We start from the raw sequence: 24,471 nt of genomic DNA, 5'->3' as shown, positions 1-24,471 counted from the left end.
CCTTAATTGAAACCACTTGTTGTTGTTCGTTATTGGCGTGGATTCCCATTTTCTGCCGCTGCGACCATAGCAAGGTTGACATGCTGGTGCCATGCCAAAAGAACTGAGCCCATAGATGACACCTGAAGATGCCACCATCTATGGAATTCAGTTCTCATAGTAGAGCACAGAGCCTCATAATAATAACCAAGATATAGTAGAAATTGTATTTACAATATGTACAATGTCACTTTTAAAAACAAACATCAACAAACACATTTATTGAACAAGTTTGATCAGACCCAAGTTATTTACTTCCTCCTCAGAGCCAAAACTTACTAAAACATCAACTTAGTTGTCATATACTGCACATAAACTAATGATAAAGAAGACAGAAGACTTAATTTATTACACAAATATAGAAACTGACCAGTTAAAGATGGACAAATCAATGGTAATCTTGACAACACTTACAGTATTTGTATTGTACTGTACAAGATTGAGGGGGACAATGTGAACAGCATTAATACATGGAGTTCATTTATAAAGTACAAAATGGAAATTTAAACATCCTTATTTTGATAAAAGTATGTCCACATGATGAATAAAAACAAAAGCAAAAACAAACTGAATGGTCACTTTTAGCCTATTAAGAGTTTTGTGCGTATTTTTTCCTTCTTTATTCCAGGAAATGTTTCACTATCACCGAAATGACGGCCAGTGCCTGCTGGTCTGATAGCGCCATGATTACTGTACAATGTGACTCATCAGTTACAGTACAAGCACCAGGAAGAACAGATAAGCGAATACAACCAGGAAGTTTTCAAAGTCACAAACAATGGCAGGGCTTTCTTCTTCCAAATTGCAAATTCATTCATCGGTTTGATAGAGATCATGTCAGATAAGGTTCATGTATTATAAGGATACGAACAATCGAAGAAATGCCACACCTGTGATGTTAAGGAAACAACACTGTTATAGGAGAAGTGACAAACAACCGGTTAAACGAGCCAAAATCCTCTATGAAGACACTAGTGAGTAATAATGTTCAGTTTACATAGCAAGACAATGTAATTATGTTTGCATTTTCTGGAAGGAACCTTATCCCTTTTTTTTATCTTCCAACTTTTTTGCCTGTTCAAATAATTATTGAGTCCGGTCATCAACCTTAATACTCGCCTCTCCAGATGAAATGCATCTTCACCAGTCGTCAGCAACTTTAAAAACGGTTCTCTCCAAATGAAATGAACATAATGGAAGCCATCTCTTCGCTCCTTCGTTTCCTAGTGTGGAATACTGTACTGTCTTGATATCCTGCTCCGACCTTAAATACCAGCATCTTTCACATCACCCGGCTTACCTCCCTCCCTCCCTCATCGCTATCGGTTATTCATGCACTCCCTCCCTTCGGCAAGCCCAACAGTCACTTCCCAGTAAGAAGGAAACAGTGGGAGTCAACACTACGCCCCCACACAGTGAATCAACAAATAATAGTTTCAGAGGAAAACCATCCGACTGGCCCTGCCCCCTTGTTCTCATAAAGCAATGCAAGGGGAAAGGCTGTGTCTGTTGCATATTGTGGGAGCCAGGAATTCCCCCTCAGGCTCACGTACAGCTGTCGACCTGACGACATGATGACGAAGCCGACACACATGCGGGCCCGGCTTACTTAAACAGAAACTGGGTTTGGTTCTATGAAAGAGAAATATTTGATACTAGGCATTTTTCAATCAATAGCCATTCGTCATGAGTGTTAAACGAACCATCATGGCTTGTAAGCTGTCTTTGTAACAAGTATAATGATAGGCCAAGTATAGGAATTATGTGCTAAAGAAATTTGTTGATGAATCACGTCTTGAAGCAATCTAGGCAAATGATAGAACATTCTTGACTGCTGCCAGCAGAGTCTGAATTAGGCTGCTAATGGTAATGGGTATGGGTGTCCCGATCCGATATTGATATTGGATATCGGTCCAATATCAGCAAAAAACATGTATTGGATGATACCGGCTCGGATCTAAAATCTCTGATACAGTCACCGATACAAGCAGACTTGTAGCGTGTTTATTCGCGCAAAGCTGGACAGCCAGTTAGCAGCTAAGGGTCCTCCAATAAGTCTATGAAAGTTCTAATTCATCCGGGTCGTTGTAATCTCATTCAATCGATCGCAACTGGACTGTTTGGTTTGTCCTAGAAGATGTTTCGCCTCTCATCTGAGTAGGCTTCATCAGTTCATGCTCATAGACTTAGATTGGTCAGAATCAGAAGTACTTCATCAGATCTAGTCTTAGACTTAGATTGGTCAGATCTAGTCTGGCGGCTGGTGCCAAAACCCCAAATGTTTATACTCCAAAACCAGGAGGGTTTGCCTGGGCAAGGAGGGCTTTGCCCTATTGTAGTGAGAAAAACATCTGTTTTGATGCAAACGAGCAATCCTACTGTCAAAACCAATGACAGTCTTTGAAGTGTAATTTTCCCTCATTAGCATTGAGGTATTGTGTAGCATATCGACTACTACCAGTCCAAAATAGTCGGAATCACCCACGTTAGCATTCCATTCAGTTGTAAACAAATGGCACAAATGGCATTCTGGTCACAGAATGTAACTCCTGTTATTTGTTGGAGGCTAAATTGCACAGTCTTTTATGAATTCTTGAAAGGACAGTGTTGTATGTTAGAATTGGTGGTGTCGCAGACCACCTCCTCTGTGCAGGGATGGCTTTCCTCACTCCTCCAAAAAGCACACAAGGGCCCCATTTATGCTGCACACCAAATCTGATTTGTTTTGGCCTCTAGTGACACGGATCGGATATTTCTTTCCACTCTAAAGTGCTTCAAATCTGACCTTTTCGCATCAGATTCAGGGCACATCAGGAAGTTTTTCGAATCCGATTTTTTCAAATGTGGCTTCAGTCTAAATGGAAATGATACCTGAATGCGACTGTCATTCCTGTGTGGATACTTGATCACAACATCATGTTTGGGTGAGTAAAGTGCATCACTAGTCAATACTTTGAAAATAATAGGCAATACATACAGTATATATGTATTTTGATTCCAAACAAATAGCGATTGTTGACACTTTGGCGACCTTTTTTCTAGGAAAAATGTGTGGTATTTTCATTCCAAATCGCCACTCATTTATGACGGTTGCTTCGCGTACAAATAGATTAAATATGCGAGTTGCAAGAATGTGTATGGCATGGAGACAAGAGTTCAGAATATTCAGAGAGAATTTGCTGTACCAATAAAACTGCTTGATAGTTGTTGTTTTTTAAATGTGCCTTTTACACAGAACCCATTAAAGTGGGATATTTTGTGTGTGCTTCCGGTATTAAATACTTGATGGACAGTGACAACTGCTTCCAACACAACAAGGTGTTAGACTTACCAGCCATGCCCCGGCATTGAGGATACTAGGGTTGTACGGTGTACCGGTATTGGTACAGTACCGTGATTAAAAATTAATCATATTCGGTACTATCCCGCCCCCATAAAGTTTTAGCTACTTCTAAATCACTAATCCTCGCCTCCATGGCGACAAATAAAGTAGGTTTCTTACAAGTATCATCCCTGCAGGACGAGGAATAGCTAAACATGCTTCACTACACACCGTAGCTCACCGGCGTCACAATGTAAACAAACGCCATTGGTGGATCTACACCTAAGAACTACTGTAATGATACCAAGTACAGGAGCGTATATAGTCGATACTACTATGATTACGTTGATATTTTATTGGCATCACAGCATCTTCTTTCGTTTTTTTCAAATGTATATTATGTTTATAAACTCCGGAAATAAGTTCCTGGACACATGAGGACTTTGAATATGACCAATGTATGATACTGTTACTGCTTGGTATCGGATTGATACCCACATTTGTGGTATCATCCAAAATTAATGTAAAGCATCCAAACAACAGAAGTATAAGTGATTATTACATTTTAACAGAAGTGTAGATAGAACATGTTAAAAGAGAAAGTAAGCAGATATTAACAGTAAATGAACAAATAGATTAATAGTTCATTTTCTACCACTTGTCCTTAATAATTTAGTCAAAATAATGCAATGGAAAATGACACAATATGTTACTGCATACTAGAACACTAATTAAGAGCCTTTGTTTGCTTACTTACTAATAAAAGACAAGTTGTCTTATATGTTCTCTATTTTATATAAAGACAAATTTGCAACATAGAAACATATGTTTAATGTACTGTAAGATTTTTTGTTAAAATAAAGCCAATATTGCAATTTTTGTGTGGTCCCCTTTATTTAGAAAAGTATGAAAAAGTATCAAAATAATTTTGGTACCGGTACCAAAATATTGGTATCGGGACAACACTAGTGGATACCCTTGCACACAGGTGTTGTCCTATATCTCCAAAGCTGGAAATGCTGCGTAGAATGTTGTCCACCTTTTTCTGTGTCAGTGCCGTTTATACAGAACAGCAATGTTTTTTTACAGGCATAACTCAATTCAGGTCATTTTTCTTTTTGCATAAGGTCACATAAGGGCACAACAGGCGAGGCAGAATATGAACTCTAAAACCTTTTTGTCATCCCTTTAGACTAGTTGTATTTCTTCACAAAACAGATTATTCACCGCATTTCCTGGATGTCTATTTTCCAGGATGTATACCAACATCAGCATGTGTCACATCGAGAGGTTTTTGAAACTAAACACACCCCATGCAGGAATGGGGAAGTTTCTATTCTACTTTTTCCCTCACTGAAGGAGAAAATGATGAAAACCACCAGAATTAAGCGTGAAACTTTCCCTTTCGGAATGAGGCTTACAGAAACCCCACAGGCACATAGACCCACCACTGACTTACCGTGACGCCCGAATCCACTTTCAAGCAACATCCTCGGGCAGCCGGGATAAGTTGCAATTGACATTTCGTATTGGACTTCAGAAACAAGCCTTGCTTTCATGCTGCTGTTTGAACATGGGGGAAATCACTCGCAAAGGTCACTGAGCCCATTTCCTTTCTTTCCTCCCAGTGTGGCTAAATAGACCGGGAAAACCGCCCTTTCAAATTCTACACCCTGGAAGATGTCTATAGGAAAGGTGTGTGTGTGTGTGTGTAGTAAACTAACATTGACTTTGGAATGAGACAGCATTTATTATATCTCAGCACACCTACAATATACCACTGGTCAGCCAGTATTAATTATAATGTACTTTATTATTAGCTCTCACGTTGTCTTCTAACATGAGACACACTTATTCTGACAGCAACATGCTTTAATTACCAGCAATTGTAGTGTGTACCCAGCCACACACCCCTAGTACTACATGTCCCAGAATGCACTGCAACTATTGTCACGTACAGTTGCACCAACGCGCCTCTTTTTGTTGGCACACCTCGTTTGAAACATTTTACGCTGTCATTTTTATGATACAGAGTTATAAATGCATTTGGGTTCAGATTTTAAAACAACGCAAGCGTGTTTCCTCATCAAAGTGTGTCTGACAAAAACGCTGGAGGTGATAGGCTCAAATTTATGTCTGAATGTGCCTCAACCAGGAAGTACGGTGGCCTTTGAGGGGAAAATGGCATTTGGCAAACCTGCTAGTCAGGTGTCAAAGTCATTTTAGCTCAGGGGCTGCATGGAGGAAAATCTGTGCACACTATTAAAACTATGGCATTAAAACAAAAAAAATAAAGACAACTTCAGATTGTTTTCTTTGGCCAAAAATAGAACAAACACATTCTGATAATATTACAATGAAAATATAGAAAAAAATGCCGGCAGCGGTAAAGTTTAGATCCATGAAGGAAAGCAGAAAGTGAATGAATGTTTATAACTGAATACATTTACATATGCATACAAATGTGTTTTCTTTTATATTATTTTTTTTAATGAATTAAGTAATATTTATGACAACTTTTTTCCAAAACACAATATAGAATGTGAGATATAACAGGATAATGCATACATTTATCATTTGTTTTCAAAACGCTTACAAAAAAGTGGGACCCCAAAAATTTACTGTGGGACCCCATTTTTATGACTTGATGGGGTCCCCAGAACCCCATTTTGAAAACTAGCGCCAATACTGATGGAATTTTGGTGCGTGCAAAACAGCAGCAGGAGGCTGTGGCCTGCGGGCCGGTTCTACTCCATCCATCCATTTTCTACCGCTTGTCCCTTTTTTTGGGTGGTCGCCAGTGGTGCTGGAGCCTATCTCAGCTGCATTCGGGCGGAAGGCGGGGTACACCCTGGACAAGTCGCCACCTCATCGCAGGGCCAACACAGATAGACAGACAACATTCACACACTAGGGCCAATTTAGTGTTGCCAATCAACCTATCCCCAGGTGCATGTTTTTGGCGGTGGGAGGAAGCCGGAGTACCCGGAAGGAACCCACGCAGTCACGGGGAGAACATGCAAACTCCACAAAGAAAGATCCCGAGCCCGGGATTGAACTCAGGACTACTTAGGACATTCGTATTGTGAGGCACGTGCACTAACCCTTGTGACACCGTGCTGCCCGCCGGTTCTGATATTAATCAAATATCATCCCGGGGGCCATAAATCCGGCCCGCGGGCCTTGACCTTGACACATAGGTGTTAGTGGAATGGTAAAGCAGCTAGTAAACCTAGTACCACTTCAAAATAATCTCCAATTTATGTCCCACTGTTGTGTTACCTTTGACTATTTAGCTTGTACGGTACTCACATGTAGCTAGTTGGGTTGTGGTGTATAAAAAGAGTCAAACAAAATTTCAGCAAAGGAACATTTTATTTGAATTCAATCTTTGGTTAGAGCATTTGTATTTGTAGAATTCAGACATATTTCATGTGTAAGCTGTGTTTCTATTTGTATTTTTTAAAATTTATAACAAAAACAGGTGCATCCTACTAGATAAGAGCCTGCGTACGACCAGTAATACCTGTACCACAACTTCACGGTCAATGTGTTGAGTTGTCGGTGATAAACACAGTCTGAGACATGGCGTCAGGTTCTATTGACGAAATGCCAGAAACAAATGTATTATAATAATACGTCTGTGCTGATTTTGATCTTGTAAAGATGACGTATGCTTTCTTGATCACCCCCAAGTTCACATCCAGTTGTAGTGTACACTTAAAAGACTAGTCTGCTTCTTTATTAAAACGCAAAACTACAACATGTCTCTGAAGACCATCTTCGCCATCCCACAGGTGATCCAGAGAGAAAACCCCCCTTTCCGCCACAAAAGTCTCAAACAGGTGCAGGCCGCCGCCCACTCCAAAGTAGTGAGACTTGGTGGCCAGGTAGACGAGTCCGTGAGGCGCCAGCAGTTTGTGGAAGGCGTCGTGAAGCGCTGGGTAATAAGCAGTGTTGTATATGGTCTCTGATGTCATTATAATGTCGTATTTCAATGGCGGCTCCTGACTTGAGGCCAAAGTAATAAAGGAGCGCCACTCCCCTGAGAAGAATTTACACCTGGATAGTAGCAGGTGCTGGGATGGAGCTTCTAAAGCTCTTCTTTTGGGAGGCAGAGTACCATATTTGGTCTCTGTTAGGTTACAGTCATCATCTTGGCAGTTTAGAATGACATTTGACATAGTCAGCTGCTCAATGACAGTACTGTTGTAGTCCTGGAAGTGGATTTCCCTGGCTCCTCTTTTCATAGACAATATCCCCAAGAGCCCCGCCCCACAGCCCAAATCCAAGACCGCTTTGTCGCCGAATGTCTCCCCTTCCCTGTCGATCACCTCCAGGAGATCATATGTGCACTCCCACACCTTCAGCCCTCCCTCGTACACCCCCGTGATGAGGTCGGACCTCTGCTCGGCCGTGCGGGACAGAACGTTCTCCGCGTCCTCCCTCTCAGAGACGGTCCTTTCAAAAATGGTCTCGTTGAGGAAGTGAAGGGGAGGGAGAGCACCGATGGAGACGGTTTCAGAGACGGCATCGTCGAGAAGGTGCTGGGGGTCAGAGGGTGGGAAATGCTCCTTGGCCTCTTTTACTGGCTCTCTTCCGCTGCCACTTTCCTCCAACTGAAAAACACAATCCTGCTACTTAGTAAATGTAAACTGGTTCAGCTATGACTAAAAATGCTTTATTTCATTCAGCCTTACATGCCAAATACAGGATGTGACCTTTGCCGTGTTCAATGGCTCTCAAAACCATCACAATGCGAGTGCGATTGCCTCATTTGAAACGATTACAAATCCTCCGTGTGATTCAAAGAATGAAATTAGCGCTGTCAGCATGTCATGTGTTAGTCATTAGTTGTTGACAAGTCAGAACACGCCTTATAAGTATAAAAATCCCTGATAACTTTCCTAATACATGTCAACACTTGATTAATGGTGAGCCATTACTGACAGAGACTGTTTTAATCAATGGTTGTCAAAGATTTTAATAATAATTAAAGCTGCAAGCAGCGTTGGTCGGGCCCGCTTATTTGGCAATTTCCGCCAGTCCTGATGTGTGTAAAAAGTTTGGTGAGTTTTGAAGTATTTTAAGGGGGTCAAATTACAGCTCAAAGAGGCAAAAATGAGTGTTTTTATGAAACTTTTGTTTTGAAGTGGTGATTGCCAACTTCCTGTTGATTTTTGCTGAAGGATGTCAGTATATGAAATCTAGCTCTAAGTCAGACCTACATAGAGGTTTTTGTTTCATGTCTCTACGATATTCGTACTGGGAGTTAGAGGAAGTTGTGTCTGTGTTTTTTCCTTGGTGCTGCGGCACCAAGGAAACATTCCCATGAATGACGAACAAAAGCAAATACAAAACACAATCTCTTTAAATGCCCTTTTTGATACTATAAACAAGGGGTTCTTAACCTTTTTGACCTCGGGGCCTAACTGAGAGCCCGGGATCCACTCAAATATTAACACTGAATTAGTAATTCTACTCTAGTCTTGATTTTAATCGTATTCATTAATCTTATCTAACCTACTCACAGTTTAACAAGTAAACAACTTTGTCAAATTATATGAAACCATGTGTTAATCACAAACATTAGTATTTATTAAACACATAAACCTTAGGCTTAGGTCAGGCTGATTAGACAAATAAGTACTCACCAAATATACTGCATAAGAAGGCACTCATAAATAAGAACAAATTATGAAGTATGGTTAAGAAACACTACTTTAAACTAGGGCTGGGCGATATGGCCTTTTTTTAATATCTCGATATTTTTAGGCCATGTCGCGATATATATCTCGATATTTTGCCTTAGCCTTGAATGAACACTTGATGCATATAATCACAGCAGTATGATGATTCTCTGTGTCTACATTAAAACATTCTTCTTCATACTGCATTAATATATGCTCATTTTAAACTTCCATGCAGAGAGGGAAATCACAACTAAGTCAATTGACCAAAACTGTATTTATAAAACAGTTATTAAGCAGTGGCACAAACATTCATGTCATTTCAAAACAGAAAGTGCAAGATTGTCAGAGACATTTTAAAACAAGCTATGAGTGCACTTTTGTGCATGATGTCACCAAGATGACATATCAAAACAACACTAAATTAAAGTGCAATTTTTGTACAGAACGCCACTACAATAGTTTAAAACAAATAAAGTGCACTTTTGGGCATGATGTCACACAAGGTATTTCAATAACTGTCAAATAAAAATGAGCTGCATAATAGGAAATCAAATAGTGTATGTCCTTCGCTATGTGGTAGGTTCCGGCGGACGTTATCTCCTTATGTCATGGACTATTTTTTTCATACGGTGTTGATGTGGAAATAGTTGCCTTGGCATTTTGTTGGTGTGGCACCGAACGGAGATGTTGACGTGCGGAGTAAGCACTCTTCATTCTCGAGCGGGTGACTTTTCAAATGATGCTACATATTAGCAACGCTTTAGCCCCACACTTGACAAATTACGGTTGTCTGTTCGACATATTCCCACTTGAAGCCAAACCACCGCCAGACGATGGACTCCGTGCTGTTTTTCTTAGGAATTAATTCTTCCTTCATTTGTTTCTAGATTCGTACCTTCTTTCTCTCGTATTACCACTAGCACCACAGCTAACTTTAGCCATGCTGCTACCTCTCTGCTCAGCGAGGGCGTATACGTATGTGACGTATGTAAGAAGGTGCGCTTGTTTGAGTCTCTGTGAGAAGCAGAGAAAAGAAAGAGTGAGAAGAGCCTGTAGTGTAATGCCAGCAGCTAAAAGCAACTGCGTGAGAACGTATACTCGAATATCACGATATAGTCATTTTCTATATCGCACAGAGACAAACCCGCGATATATCGAGTATACCGATATATCGCCCAGCCCTACTTTAAACCTTATAATATGCATTTCACAGTTATTTAACACAAAAAGATAAATACTTGCATATAGTATAGGGATGTAACGATAAACAGTAATAATGATACCCGCGATAAAATGGTTAGCATTATTACCATATCAAATTAAAGCAGGGGTCACCAACCTTTTTGAAACCAAGGGCTACTTCTTGGGTACTGATTACTGCGAAGGGCTACCAGTTAGATACACACTTAAATAAATTGCCAGAAGTAGCCAATTTGCTCAATTTACCTTTAACTCTGTTATTATTAATAATTAATGATATTTATCTTTGTGGAAACACTGATCATCTTAATGTTTTCTCACAATAAATATATATAGAAACAGATAAATATCAATATGCAACACTTTATTTTTATATTTTCTCTAAGTGCACATTTTTCAAATTGAACATTTTCAAATGATCACTTCTAAGACAGTCTTGTGAAATCACAATATCCCATTTTAACTAGCTAACCACTAACATTTTATTAACAAATCATGAATTACTTTGCACCATGTTTGTACAAATAATAACTCATGTAAAATACAAAAGTAAACTCTCAAATTTTTAAATCATGTCACACTTTCAACTGGACACCAAATCTGTTATCTGTTTCTTTGTCAGTTAGTGGGAAGCCTGGCATTGCATGCTGTTAACTAGTGTGTTGTACTCTGGTGTGTAACTTGACACTGCAACTCTGAGTGAGTCTTGCAGATGTGCATCAGTGAGGCGTGTTCTGTGTTTGTTCTTGATGAAGTTCATGTCAGAAAAGGCTGATTCACAAAGATAAGATTTTTCCTCATTGTTTGCGGAACCTTCTTAATCTTTTGGACATATTTTCACAGCAATCTGGCCTTAAGCTTAATTATGATAAATGTAAAAAGTTAAGGATCGGAAATCTAAAGGAACGTCCTTTCGAATGGAATGCAAAGTGCCTGTTTTGTGGACAGATGGACCAGTTAACATACTTGGTGTTGTTGTCCCATAAAATCTGGAAGATCTAGGCTCAGTAAATTATGATAATCGACTAAGAAAGCTGGACAAAATTATGCAATTATGGAAAGGGAAATCCCTAACCCTGTATGGTAAAATGTCTATTGCCAACTTGTTAATTATTCCTCAATTTATTTATTTGTTTTTGTCATTACCAGCTCCATCACAAAACTTTTTTAAGATTTATGAGCGGAGGGTCTTCGATTTTGTCTGGAACGGCAAACCAGAAAAGATTAAAAGAAAGGTTTTGTACAAAGAGTATGAATATGGGGGCCTGAAACTTCTCAACCTTGAAGCTGTGTGTCTGTCTTTAAAAGCATCAATTGTTCCAAAGATGTATTTAAACATTGAGTGGTACACAAATGTCCTGTTGGACAAAAAACATGTACTGTATCAAAAGAAATTGTATCCTTTTTTACAAGTGATCCCCTCCCAGAGAGTCTGCTGGGAAACATGGCGGGGTTCATAAAGGAAACAATCCACTCATAGTGGTGTTTTCAATTTTATGTGCCAGAAAAAAGAGACAATATTTTGCAGCAGTTAATATGGATGAACTCTAATATTGTAATAGATGGAAAGCCTTTCTTTTGGAAAAATATGTTTGAAAGAGGAATCATTTTTGTCAATGATATTATCAATGACAATGGTAAATTTATGAAGTATGATGAATTTAGAGCTATGTATGGTGATGCTTGCTCAAGCTTTTCATTTTATCAACTAACTGGAGTAATTGGGAAAAGATGGAAACAAATAATTAATTATGGAACTACTAAATTATTAGTTTGTAAACCTCTAATAAGAAATTCTAGTTGGCAAAAAGGAACTAAAATAAATAGAAACATATATAATTTTTATTTAATAAAGAAATCTTTGAAGGCTGCCTCATACAACACAAATGGAAAATGGGAGGACTTTTTTGACTGCCCGTTGCCATGGGATGACATATTCAAACTAATCTATAAAACCACTATCGATGTGCAAAATCGTTATTTTCAAATTAAAATTATTTATAACTTCTTACCCACAGGGAAAATGTTAAAATTATGGAATATGACAGAGTCAGATGATTGCCGATTTTGTTGTCAGGAGCCTGAATCCACCCTGCATTTGTTTTGGTATTGTCATATTGTGTCTTTGTTTTGGGTGGAAGTTGAAAAAATGTGTTTAAGGATTGGTTTGTTTATGAAGCTTAATGTGGTTTCTGTTATTTTAGGAGAGTTCATTGACAATCATGATTTAGTCAATTTAATTATAGTACTCGGTAAAATGTTTATTTTTAAGGCCAAAAACAGATATTCACTTAGTATTACTTTCTTTAAAACATTTATTCAGTATTTTGTAACTTTAGAAAGTTACATGGTTGAAAACGATAATGATGCCAAAAAACATTAAAAAAAAAGATGAGAAGTCCTCAAAGGCTTATTTTGAAAGTATAATTATGTTTATAGATTATATGATATCTGTTGTTGTGTTCCCTAATTTGAGTGACCTGGACATAATCTGGACTGTACATAAATGCTTATTTTGAAAATGTAATTTTGTTTATAAATTATATGCAATCTGTTGTGTTCCCTAATTTTTTTCTGTGTACATGAATGAAGGTGTGTGTTGCTGAGTCCGACTTGGACATTATCTGGACTGGGCCTGGTTTAAAAAACCCTTTGAACAAATCTAATTTCATTGACAACCTGGTCTGTTGAAGATAAGGCCCTTTTTAAAAAAATAAAATAAGATAAATAAATAAAAAACATTTTCTTGGATAAAAAATAAAGTAAAACAATATAAAAATAATTACATAAAAAATAGTAATTAATGAAAATGTTAGTGGACCAGCAGCCTATACAATCATGTGTGCTTCAGGGACTGTGTCCCTTGCAGATGTGTTGTCTATGTTGTGGGAACCAGAATATTGGTAGCAGAAAGAAATAACCCCTTTTGTGTGAGTGGGTGTGGATGAGTGTGCATGGGGGAGGTTGTTTGGGTTGATGCACTGATTGAAAGTGTATCTTGTGTTTTTTCTATGTAGATTTAATTTTTTTTTTTAAATTTTTTTTTTTAATTTTTTTTAATTTTTTTTTTTAGAACAGGCCCGCGGGCGACTCATCTGGTCCTTACGGGCGACCTGGTGCCCGCGGGCACCGCGTTGGTGACCCCTGCTCTAGTATATATTTGTACCATGAATTGATTAACGTGGACCCCGACTTAAACAAGTTGAAAAACTTATTCGGGTGTTACAATGTAGTGGTCAATTGTACGGAATATGTACTGAACTGTGCAATCAAAGTTTCAATCAATCAATCAATCAAGCTCTCGTACCATCCCTGGACCTCCTTCCACCGTTTAAAAAAATAAAGGCGGATTCTTGCAGGTAGACTGTGAAAGGGCGCTCTCTAGTGGGTGAAAGTTGAACTTCCGAAGCTTTCTGTGTGACTAGGAATCTCAACATTATTCGAATGAACGCCCCTGTCAGAATGTAACCAGTAGAATATACGCTTTAACAGTTTTAAAAATTAACTCGAACACAACACTGCATACTATTAGGGGAAAGCCAGGCACTGTTTTGAGATTATGATGATGTTGCAATTACTCACCGGTTTCGTGGCACATTCGGTCTTATAGTTGAGCGATATATTCCCGTCCACGTCGTCCAGGTTTCCATCCACGTTGAAATTAAAACAAAACGACATATTTTCCGAGTTGTACTGAGTAGTGAAAGATGGTAGCCAGGTTAGCACAGAATGTTGCTAACTGCACATGTCGAGCTAATGTGGGTGTGCGCCAGCCATGTACTCCAATTCCCAGAATTCCTCAAAATAAAACAGCCAAATCTGAGTTGAACGTTTTTGAAAATATATATGAATACATGTCTTTAATTGCTAGTCAATGTAAATAGCACCAGGATCAGCGATTTTCAACTTGTAACGCCCATAACGGTAACTTTGTGCTGAAATAAAGTCAACAAAACTATACTTCCTGACTCAAACTCCCATCATGCTTTTCGCTCAGCTCTCACGCATGCGCACTCGGCAAGAGAGCTGCCACACTAAAGTGGGTGGGCGCCAGCTTATGTACTTCAATTCCCAGAATTCCTTGAAATAAAGCAGCCAAATCTGAGTTCAACGTTTTTGAAAATATAAATGAATACATGTCTTTAATTGCTAGTCAATGTAAATAACAGTAGCATCAGCGATTTGCAACTTGTAACGCCCATAACGGTAACTTTATGTGCGGAAATAAAGTCAACAAAACTATACTTTCTGACTCAAACTCCCATCATGCTTTTCGCTGAGCTCTCACGCATGCGCACTCGGCAAGAGAGCTCAGCCCTGAGCGCAACTGTCAAGCTGTCCTTTATCGTTGCCCGCGTCTCGTCGCTTGTGTGTCAACATTGTCATGTTTTTTATCGTCCTTCTGAAAGATGTCGACTAGGGGATGTTTTTCGGCAGTTTTTTCATTCACAAGAAAGTGAGTATGTTATTTACGAGACTGTAATAAGCAGCACTCATTGCCAGCTATGTATTGACTTATTTGAAACACAAGAATGACATATGTAGAATGGATTTGGGGGGGCCGTCTATTTTCTGCAGATTTGTCTATAGTCGCAATAGCTTTATGGCACATGGGACAGGCTATCTACGGGATTGTTGTTTAGTCTACCCCTATTTTATGATGGACTGCTAAAATCAACATTTTGAGTCAAAAGTCAGCCACCTTCCAGATGATTTAGTACAAAAAAAACACCACCCTGTCTGGAATGCAGCAAAACATGATCGTTATGTGACATAATGTAGTATGAATGTAAGAATAGTTTGGATGTTGGAATGGTTTGAATGTTGAAGAGTTTGAATATCCAGGAAAAAACGGAATTTGGTTTGGAACTTGGAAAAGTGTTAGTTTGAATGTCCAGGATGAGTGGATGTGTTGACGTTGGAATAGGTTGAAAAATGTGGGAATTGTGCGGCTTGGAAAAATGTCCCATTCATTTCAAAGGGAATTTCCTGGAAATTTTGGGAACTTGGGGAAAAGTTTTTTTTAGAAAATGATTAGGAGCATGACTGTCCTGAATGAGCTTCATCAACAATTGGTTGGTGTCGGAATTGTTTAAATCGGGCAAGAAATGTTGAAGTAGTAAATGGTATTAGGGAATTTCGGGAAAATCTGGAATTTTTTTGAAAATGGTACAAAACTTGAATTGTCTATATGAGTTGAAATGATTGGTGTTGGAATTTTTCAAATTGGTCGAGAAATGTTGAATTGAGAAATGGTATTACGGAATTCCTGGAATTTCGGGAAAACCGGGAATTTTTCCAGTTAAAAAAACAACTTCGTTTTTTGTCCTAATTAAGAGAAATGTTTTGTAGGTGGAACGGTTGAAGTAGGTTGAAAAATGTGGGAGGAGTAGGTGCCAGAAAAAAGGGTGGCGATAGGGCTTTGGAAAACCAGGAATTCTGGAAAATCCTGGAATTTTTTGGAACTTGGAAAAATGGTTGTTTGAATTTCCAGAATGGTGAAATATGTTGAAGGTGGAATGGTTTGAATTGGTTGAAAAATGTGGAAATGGTGAAAGTTTGAAAAATGGCCATTTCATTTTGAATGGGAAAAATGTCCCGGGAAACCTGAAATTCTGGGAAATCTGGGAATTTTTGGAATTTGTCAAGGGAAAGTCTACGATTCCCGAATAGGCTGAACAGTTTGAAGTTGGAACGGTTTGAATCGTGTGAAAAATGTGGAAGGTAGAGCGTGCCAAAATCTGGAGAAGAAGAAGAAGTTGAAGAATGAATAGATTAATTTTGGTGTAGAAAACCATATGTGTGAATGCATTCACACAATAACCAATAGTCCAATAGTCCCATTTAAACGATGTTTTGGTGCTACCAGGTTGCATACTTCTTAACAGAAGTTGCACCAAAATGACAAAAAGAAGGCATGTTTAAAACAGCCTGTTGAGCTGCTTTGTCACAGCAGCAATTATTCTTTTGCCATTTAATGTGTAATTAGCCTGGATAAACCAGTTTCTGAAGCTTTCAGTCTCCGCCTTCTTTTCTTACCACTGGTGGTGCAAACTCAAGTATTTTTCAAGAGGTTTTTAGGCTCTAGGAGATTAGTTGAGATTTGTTTTGAAGATCCCCTTTGCTTGTAGTAGTCCAGCATGTTGTCATCAATGCAGTGTATTTAAAACAACTCTGTCTCAAGGCTGTTGAGTGCTTTGTAAACCATTTTCTTTCTTCTAGGTGATTGGATGTTGCAGGATGTGGCGGTGTTGTCCCAGCTCTCTTGTGCACCTGTTGCGATGCGTGCTATTGCGCGTATGTCCCAGGAGAAGAAGATGCTGGCTGCCTCAGTGGTTTACCACAACGCGGGCCTACTCCAAACTGCTGCTTCAGTCCCTTTTCTATAACTCCCTAACAGACTCAGATGTGCTTTTTGATACATTGTTTGAACCAATGTTTTGGACCGTGGACTACTTGACACGCTGGTTTGGTGCGGTAAGTATTTGCATGCTTGGTTGATAGTAGTCATTTGTCTATCGTAGATATTTTTTAGTTTGCAGGCTAAAAATCTCTGTTTTGTTTGTATTTTGTGTTTTTACGCACTCAAAATGCCAAAAGAAAATGGATTTAAAAAAAATATAATGCTCAGTTTTGATTTACATGTCCAGAGTGATACTATGGAACCTTCAGAGTGGAACACAATTGAGGGTTTGTTTGACTCTTTAATTTTAATTATTTTTTCCAGGGCTTTTTTTTTTTGAACTCCAAATTCCACTTTTTGGGATGCTTTATACTTTATAGCTTCCAAATCATGATTTAACAATATGTTTATTATTGCCTTGGTACTTTATAGTGGTGTAGAATAGATAGACAGATAGATAACAGTGTTTCCCATAAACTGCCAAGATACCTGTGGCGGTGGGGGCGTGGCTATGGGCGTGGTCACCATGACATAATCGAGTAATTTGCATAATTTACTACAATGATATGATTTTCTCTAAAAAGGCTCAAAAAATGTATACTTACTAATTAATAATAACCGTTTTGTTTTAAACGTCCATCCATCCATCCATCCATCCATCCATTTATTTTACAATATAATTACAACACTTTATGTACATATTTATATACAGATTTGAACAATAAGTTATTCACTGAAATATATTTATTAATTGCGGTTCCTACAAAAAATATATCTTATAAAATATAAAAGCTAAAATGTCTCTTAAAGCTCTGCCCCTTTAATTAGTGAATACTAAATAATTTAACTTTAGCCTACTACTACAACCATATTATTTACCAGCAACATAAAGTGAAACAGAGGCAGAGGTGTCCTGCCACAGTCAGTAACAAATAAACAGAAAACAGTAGTGGTCAAATACAAATAAGGCAACAAGAGAAGTATCCTACACTTCTCTTTTGTAAAGTAAATCTGAACAGCCTATATGGGCATCTACATCAACTATATGATTTGCCTGAGAAGCTGGACAGGAAAAAAAAAAAAAACTTTAAAAAAAATAATTTTTTTAAAATTTGTGGCGGACGTAATTCTTTCGTGGCAGGCCGCCACAAATAAATGAATGTGTGGGAAACACTGGATAGTACTTTATTGATTCCTTCAGGAGAGTTCCCTCAGGAAAATTAAAATTCCAGCAGCAGTGTACAGAATTGAGATCGAATTTAAAAAGTAAAAAGTAAATAATGGGGGTATAAATGGAAACAAAATAGAAAAATATTTCAATAAGAATAAAAATAAAAAGCAACAATGAGAATAAAAATATAACAGTAAAATAATAATATAGCAAGAGAAACTAGGCAGTAGTGACCATGTTATGAAAAAGTATTGCACTGTTATTGTTTTACATCCCCTGTCATCCTAGTACCTCCCCTCGCCCCAAGAGAGGAGTTGTACAGTCTAATGGCGCGTGGGACAAAGGAGTTTTTTAGTCTATTAGTCCTGTACTTGGGATGAAGCAGTCTAGCACTGAACAGGCTCCTCTGGCTACTGATAACGGTATGCAGAGGGTGACTGGCATCATCCAGGATGCTCACTAGTTTTTCCACAGTCCTCTTCTCTGCCACCGTCACCAGTGAGTCCAGTTTTATTCCGATCGTAGAACCGGCCCGCCTGATCAGTTTCTCCAGTCTGGAGCTGTCCTTCTTGGATGTACTGCCCCCCCCAGCACACTACAATGTAGTACAGAACACTGGCAACCACAGACTGGTAGTACATCCACAAGAATTTCACTCCATCATATTCAGAGCTGTGCTTCTCCAGGTCACTGGTGTGTGTGAGTGACAGGAAAAAAAGCTTTGACTCACTTTGAGGGAAGCTGTTTTGGTGCCACCTGTACTTGCGACCTGTGAAAATACAGTCATATCCGAGTCAAGTAGCTCTTTTAATAAACACCCACAAAAATAACTGAATTGTGAGGTAATTATGCTGATGGTGTCAATCAGAACTAAGCATTACTATCTTCTGTTTTTGCCCAGGTGTGCAAGTGTACATAAATGTTGTGTACGAACAGAACTCTACATTAACCAATAATTGCATTATTCTTCATCAAAGAGTCCAGAGACCTTAAATTAAGTCAATTAAGCTGTTCAGTGAGATACATTCTTGTAATTTACAGCCGTACGTCTGTTGTGTTTTTGTTTATAAGGTGTTTGTTTTCATGGTGGTACTGCTGACCTGCTCCATCCTGGTGATAGCCTACATGGTCCTCCTGCCTATCATTCTCAACACGTACTCCCCTCCATGGATTGCTTGGCACCTTTGTTACGGACACTGGATCATCGTCATGATCGTTTTTAATTACTACAAAGCCACCAGGACCGCCCCGGGATACCCTCCTCTTGTAAGGATAGACTTGTATTTATCCCGCAATGGGGAACTTACATTGTTGCATCGTACTGTGACAGAATTAAAGCGTCATGAAAAACATAAAAATAGCAATAAACACTCATTCTGTGGTTACACAAGTCACTTTGTAGTCCATGCTCAATGAATGTAAAGTAATGCTTGTCAATTGTGTTGGATTTCTTTCAGGAAAAAAATGACATGCCTTTTGTGTCCGTCTGCAAGAAATGTGTCAATCCGAAACCAGCTAGAACACATCACTGTGGTATCTGCAACAGGCGAGTCCATGTCATTGCAACTGTCTTCTAGATTCAAAGTCCTAATAATCAATCAATCAATCAATGTTTATTTATATAGCCCTAAATCACAAGTGTCTCAAAGGGCTGTACAAGCCACAACGACATCCTCGGTACAGAGCCCACATACGGGCAAGGAAAACTCACCCCAGTGGGACGTCAATGTGAATGACTATGAGAAACCTTAATAATGTCAAAAAGTAAAAGATGGTTTAATATAAATTGAATGCAATTCATATTGTTTATTATTATTCTCATCCAAACCACAATAAACCCTTGTCAATCGCTCTTATTTGGTTCCAGGCCTGACCGTGGTAAACAATACATTTCTGCAAAGAAGGAATTATTAACAATACATGTCATATTTTAATCGCTAAAGCATATCAAATGTATTTACGACATTCTAAATTTGTTTTTTTAACATTACGAGAGCCCTCTCGACATGAAATAACACCCACCCATTTACAATTGTGTAACCCAATATAGTAATGCTGCCTGAGCCTGAGCCAATCAGTGGCCATGACACTGAACAGGGTGCTCTGATAGCATTGGTATCATCTAACGACAAATACTACTGTGGTACTGATATTTTTTGTTAATTTGGCCATTTTTATGAGTGCAAAAATACATAGAGTGTGCTAAAAAAAAATTAAAATACACATTCGAGTGAAGCTGCAAACTTCAAAATGCGATGTGGCAAGGGACGACTGTAATCAACATAATTACAAATACATCAACAATATGTATACATTTTGTATTAATAAACGTTTAAATACATTTACATTGCTATTTTTTATATTTATTTATTAGATATTCAATTTTGCTCAAAATAATAACTATGACCATTTAGGAAATATGAGTAGTCCATCTTTTTAATTGAATAAAAACATTGTAATGTAAATTGAATAAAATGCTTAATTTAGCTCACCAGAATCTACTACTATCAAAAAAATTAATATAATCAACAATTCCTAACAATACCTTTAACCTTTTTGACCAGATATAAGTGTGTAGCTGTTTTCTAGATATTTATTTCTATTGAAAATAAATGTATTTCCATCCATCATACAAAATAGTTTGTAGTACAAGAGAAAAAAAACAGGCCTAATGCATTATTCTCTTTTTGCGCAGGTGCATTCTAAAAATGGACCATCACTGTCGTATCCTTTTGTCAAGGCAAACCATACTTAGAGTTGCACAGGAAATGTCCTTGATTGGTTTGCCCTTAATGCTCTCCAATCAGCCTGGTTGAATACCTGTGTAGGACATTCTAACCACCGTTACTTCTTCTCCTTCTGCTTCTTCATGAGCCTGGGCTGTGTGTACTGTAGCGTCAGCGGCAGAAACCTCTTCATCGATGCGTATCATACCCTGGAGGTGAGCGGATCTGCCTCATGAGCGCAGTGTTTCCCTTCATTGCTGCTTGCAACTTTGTGGTTGTTTGTTTTGTCATGTCTGTCTCTGCGGGGTTATAATAACAAAAGCCTATTTGTCGCTTTTTTCTAACACTCTGCTTGGTGTTTGCGGGCTGCTGCTTTAGCGCTTTAAACATTTGGAAATTGAAAAACCAGGGATACCTGTAACAGGGATGGGACCTCTCATAGGGCTTCTTCCCACTGGTCAGGTACTAACTAAAACATATTCACTAGTAAATGTGACTATTATCATTACCTCATCATCTAATGTGTTTTCTTTTTCGTCTGAAGGCGGACTATGTGACACCTGCGCCTGTGTACACCTTTAAGGAAAAGATTATAAATAAGAGTATCATCTACATGTGGGTTCTCACCAGGTAAAATCTAAAGTCATTCTTGAAGCATCATTTTAACTCGGTTGTAAAATGGTAAATGGGTTATACTTGTATAGCGCTTTTCTACCTTTTTAAGAAACTCAAAGCGCTTTGACACTATTTCCACATTCACCCACTCACACACACATTCACACACTGATGGCGGGAGCTGCCATGCAAAGCGCTAACCAGGACCCATCAGGAGCAAGGGTGAAGTGTCTTGCTTAAGGACACAACGGACGTAGTCAGGTTCTGTAGATGTTGAACACCAGGATGCAGAGATGGCAGGCGTAGCGCAGGCAAACATGACTTTAATGTCAAAAAGCAAACAGTGCAACTGGTAAGTGCACATGCAGGGGAAACAGGAAACAATCATCGAGCCCTGACTGGAGGGCGAGGCAGGCATAAATAACAGCCTGTTTGGCAACTGCAACCAGGTGTGCCAGGCTGCCAATCAGGGACAGGTGAGGGAAACGAGCGCTCAGGGAGACATGCAGGAAATGGAACTAAAATAAGAGCGCTGACAGGAAATAAACACAAACTAAGGAAACACAACCAGACATAATTGTCTCAGATTGTCACAGTTGTATAGGAAATAAGCTACAGGCAGTATAAGTATTCACTTGGTTTATGCTCTTGGACTGTTTGCAGCGTTTTTGCAACACTGCGACAAACTGCTTGATGGCACGTATTTCGTTCTGTGATGCTCGTTGATTACCGAAGACTTTTTTTTCAATACAAACAATAAGTAATAGAACGTGTATCGATTCGTTCCCAGCTCAATTTGTGGGCCGGCCTAAGACCGTAATAACTGTCATACAAGCACAGGGAGAAGTTAACCACTGTGTAATAATTTATAATAAAGTAAAACTATTCAGCCATCAAGACACCTTAAATACATGTGACAGAGAGTGAACAGGAGGGTGTCATAGGTATAGAAATGATTAAGCGATCAATGGAACCTCGATTTACGAACCCAATTGGTTCTTGAACATGGTTTGTAATTCGAAAACTTTGTACAGCAAAGCAAATTTCTCCATAAGAAACAATGCAAATATGAATATTTGGTTCCGGCCTTGACAAAAGTCCCTACTTTAGTTAAGGTTTGTACACGTTAAACACAATATAAGGTGCTATATAGTACTTTATACTATATACTATTAGGGCTGCAACTAACGATTAATTTGATAATCGATTAATCTGTCGATTATTATTTCGATTAATAATCGGATAAAATAGACAAACTACATTTTTATCCTTTCCAGTATTTTATTGAAAAAAAAACAGCATACTGGCACCACACTTATTTTGATTATTGTTTCTCAGCTGTTTGTACATGTTGCAGTTTATAACTAAAGGTTTAAAAAAAAATAAAAAAAATTGCCTCTGCGCATGCGCATAGCACAGATCCAACGAATCGCCAACTATTTTTATAATCGATTTAATCGATTAGTTGTTGCAGCCCTATATACTATGCAGTAGTATATCAAACAAACATAACAACTTTATTAACAAGCCAGAACAACAACAATAACAAGCTCAACTGTGCGGTCTGCACTGCTCTGCCAACAAGCCCACACTCACAGAAGTCCCGTTGGTGCGCTCACACACGATCAGAAATCACAAATCCTCAACTTAAACAACCGTATTTGCCAGAATAATAAACATTTAAAAAAGTAAAATCTATGAAAAGAGAAACTGGAAATTGTGATGTATCATGTTGTATGCTTGCATGTTCGAAATAAACTCAAACTCAAACATACAGTAAATTAACATCTGCATAGGTCTTCACAAGAGGAGAGAAATGAGCAGAGAGGGGAAGACAAGGGAGGGGGTAGGGGGAAGGCACCGTGTGTTTGTGTGTACTCTTGGAAGAGGCACCGCTGAATGAGAGGTAGTCTTCTCCTGTGTTTGTGTGTACTCTTGGAAGAGGCACCGCTGAATGAGAGGTAGTCTTCTCCTCTGCTGTAAAATAAGTCAGTTTTGGCATCTTTTCTATATTTTTCCTTCCTCAATCTCTTCAATACAAGCACGCACAAAATGGTTCGCACACAGAGGCATATTTGCCGCAATCTAAAAGTTCGTAAATGGAAAAGTTCCCAAATCAAGAGGTTTGTAAATTGAGGTTACACTGTACTCTTCTCCTGAGCAGATAGGCCTTTTCCTGGTTTGCAATAAATACAATTTTAGGTTTTCTGCCTTTCATCCTCACTCTTTGCCTCCTTTTCCCTTTTGCCATCACTGGTAAATAAAGCCCCAAAAAATGTTAACTTTTGGAGTTAATCCTTCAGATCAGAGCTATGACCATTGGCCAAATCCAGCCCATGAGCGACATCAGATCAGCATGCAAGTTTGGTTCAAAACTTGGCAAACAGGAGAGCACTTCTGTCGTATAGAGGATCTTGGACTCGTCTTTTTGCAGTCAACCCTCAAAAACAGCAGCGTGCACCTGTCATGTAAATCTTTCACTATTGTTTTGCTGTAAGGCAGGGGGGATAATCAACACAATTTTTGGGGGGGCCACATTTCCAGAAAACTAAGCACCGGCGGCCGAACTTCTCCCTTCACTATAAGGCTTATTTTGTATACTCCGGAGAACCAATGTCTTCTACAGTAGACATTTAAATTTGCTCTATTTTTACAAGAGCACTCTGCTGTTTTTAGGAATATTCTGCAAAAAAGCTAGTCAAAGATCATCTCTATGAAAGCACTGTAGTGTTTTTTTAACTGAAGTAAACGGGCCACAATAGCCTAATGAGGAAAAAGGGAGGCCCTAAAACGCAACCTTGAGGAACACCACTAGTACAACTAAAGAAGTTGAACAAATACTACTGACTGCATCTGAAGTAAACAAACTACAGCAACACCTTAGTTACATAAATCACATTACAAAAATAAAACGTAACTGCCAAAAAGGGCAGGACTTAAAGGGGTGCCTTCAAAAAAGCCTCAGTTATGTAAATCACAAATTTAGACCATATTGTTCTGTGTTTGCTAACAAGGTCAATGTGTTTACAGTCGTCCAAGCTCCGTTGTACAACAGCAGGAATGTGATGCAACAATTGTTGTCCCCCAAGTTTTGAACTGGTGTGATTCCTGGGCCATATTTGGCCCCCGGCCCACCAGTTGAATAGCTCTGCTACAAGGCCTTAAAAAAAGCAGCAGCCTTTTACAGAGAGGATCTTTGACTGGTGTTTTTGCACTCGGTCCGTAAAAAAACAGAGCGCTCCGGTCTCATGGAGGACCCTGGACTATCATATTGCTTGTATTTGAATGTATGACTTATTTTA

At 38.7% G+C, this 24,471-nt stretch overlaps 2 protein-coding genes across 6 annotated transcripts in view; one reads left to right on the top strand and one right to left on the bottom strand.

The window, feature by feature from the left end:
- zdhhc16a (zinc finger DHHC-type palmitoyltransferase 16a) overlaps positions 1–24,471 on the top strand; it is a 97,057-nt gene that overhangs the window by 70,516 nt on the left and 2,070 nt on the right. For 2 of the 5 annotated variants that reach the window (XM_062058121.1, XM_062058119.1), the window contains exons 1-8: positions 14,558–14,710; positions 16,477–16,731; positions 18,900–19,094; positions 19,286–19,374; positions 20,524–20,552; positions 20,636–20,769; positions 20,933–21,016; positions 21,099–21,184. In XM_062058121.1, the coding sequence (XP_061914105.1) occupies positions 14,678–14,710; positions 16,477–16,731; positions 18,900–19,094; positions 19,286–19,374; positions 20,524–20,552; positions 20,636–20,769; positions 20,933–21,016; positions 21,099–21,184 (905 nt within the window). In that variant the 5' untranslated portion in view covers positions 14,558–14,677. Of the gene's footprint in view, positions 1–14,557; positions 14,711–16,476; positions 16,732–18,899; positions 19,095–19,285; positions 19,375–20,523; positions 20,553–20,635; positions 20,770–20,932; positions 21,017–21,098; positions 21,185–24,471 lie in introns of those variants that run through there. The other 3 variants (XM_062058123.1, XM_062058122.1, XM_062058120.1) reach the window with 2 other exon arrangements.
- mettl18 (methyltransferase 18, RPL3 N3-histidine) lies at positions 6,733–14,259 on the bottom strand. The gene is made up of 2 exons (XM_062058124.1): positions 13,837–14,259; positions 6,733–7,980 (listed from the first exon to the last, which is right to left on the bottom strand). The coding sequence occupies exons 1-2, from the start codon at positions 13,930–13,932 to the stop codon at positions 7,090–7,092; spliced, it is 987 nt and encodes a 328-aa protein (XP_061914108.1). The 5' UTR covers positions 13,933–14,259; the 3' UTR covers positions 6,733–7,089.

This window comes from Entelurus aequoreus, linkage group LG09 (assembly GCF_033978785.1).
Source record: "Entelurus aequoreus isolate RoL-2023_Sb linkage group LG09, RoL_Eaeq_v1.1, whole genome shotgun sequence".
Classification (NCBI taxonomy): domain Eukaryota; kingdom Metazoa; phylum Chordata; class Actinopteri; order Syngnathiformes; family Syngnathidae; genus Entelurus; species Entelurus aequoreus.
This window is presented reverse-complemented; position numbering and strand designations above follow the sequence as displayed.

Excerpts from the sequence above, each read along its gene's own strand:
- mettl18 (XM_062058124.1), bottom strand. The coding sequence starts at position 13,932 with ATGTCGTTTTGTTTTAATTTCAACGTGGATGGAAACCTGGACGACGTG. Across the intron at positions 7,981-13,836 it reads CCGAATGTGCCACGAAACCG|TTGGAGGAAAGTGGCAGCGG; the intron begins GTGAGTAATTGC and ends TGTGTTTTTCAG.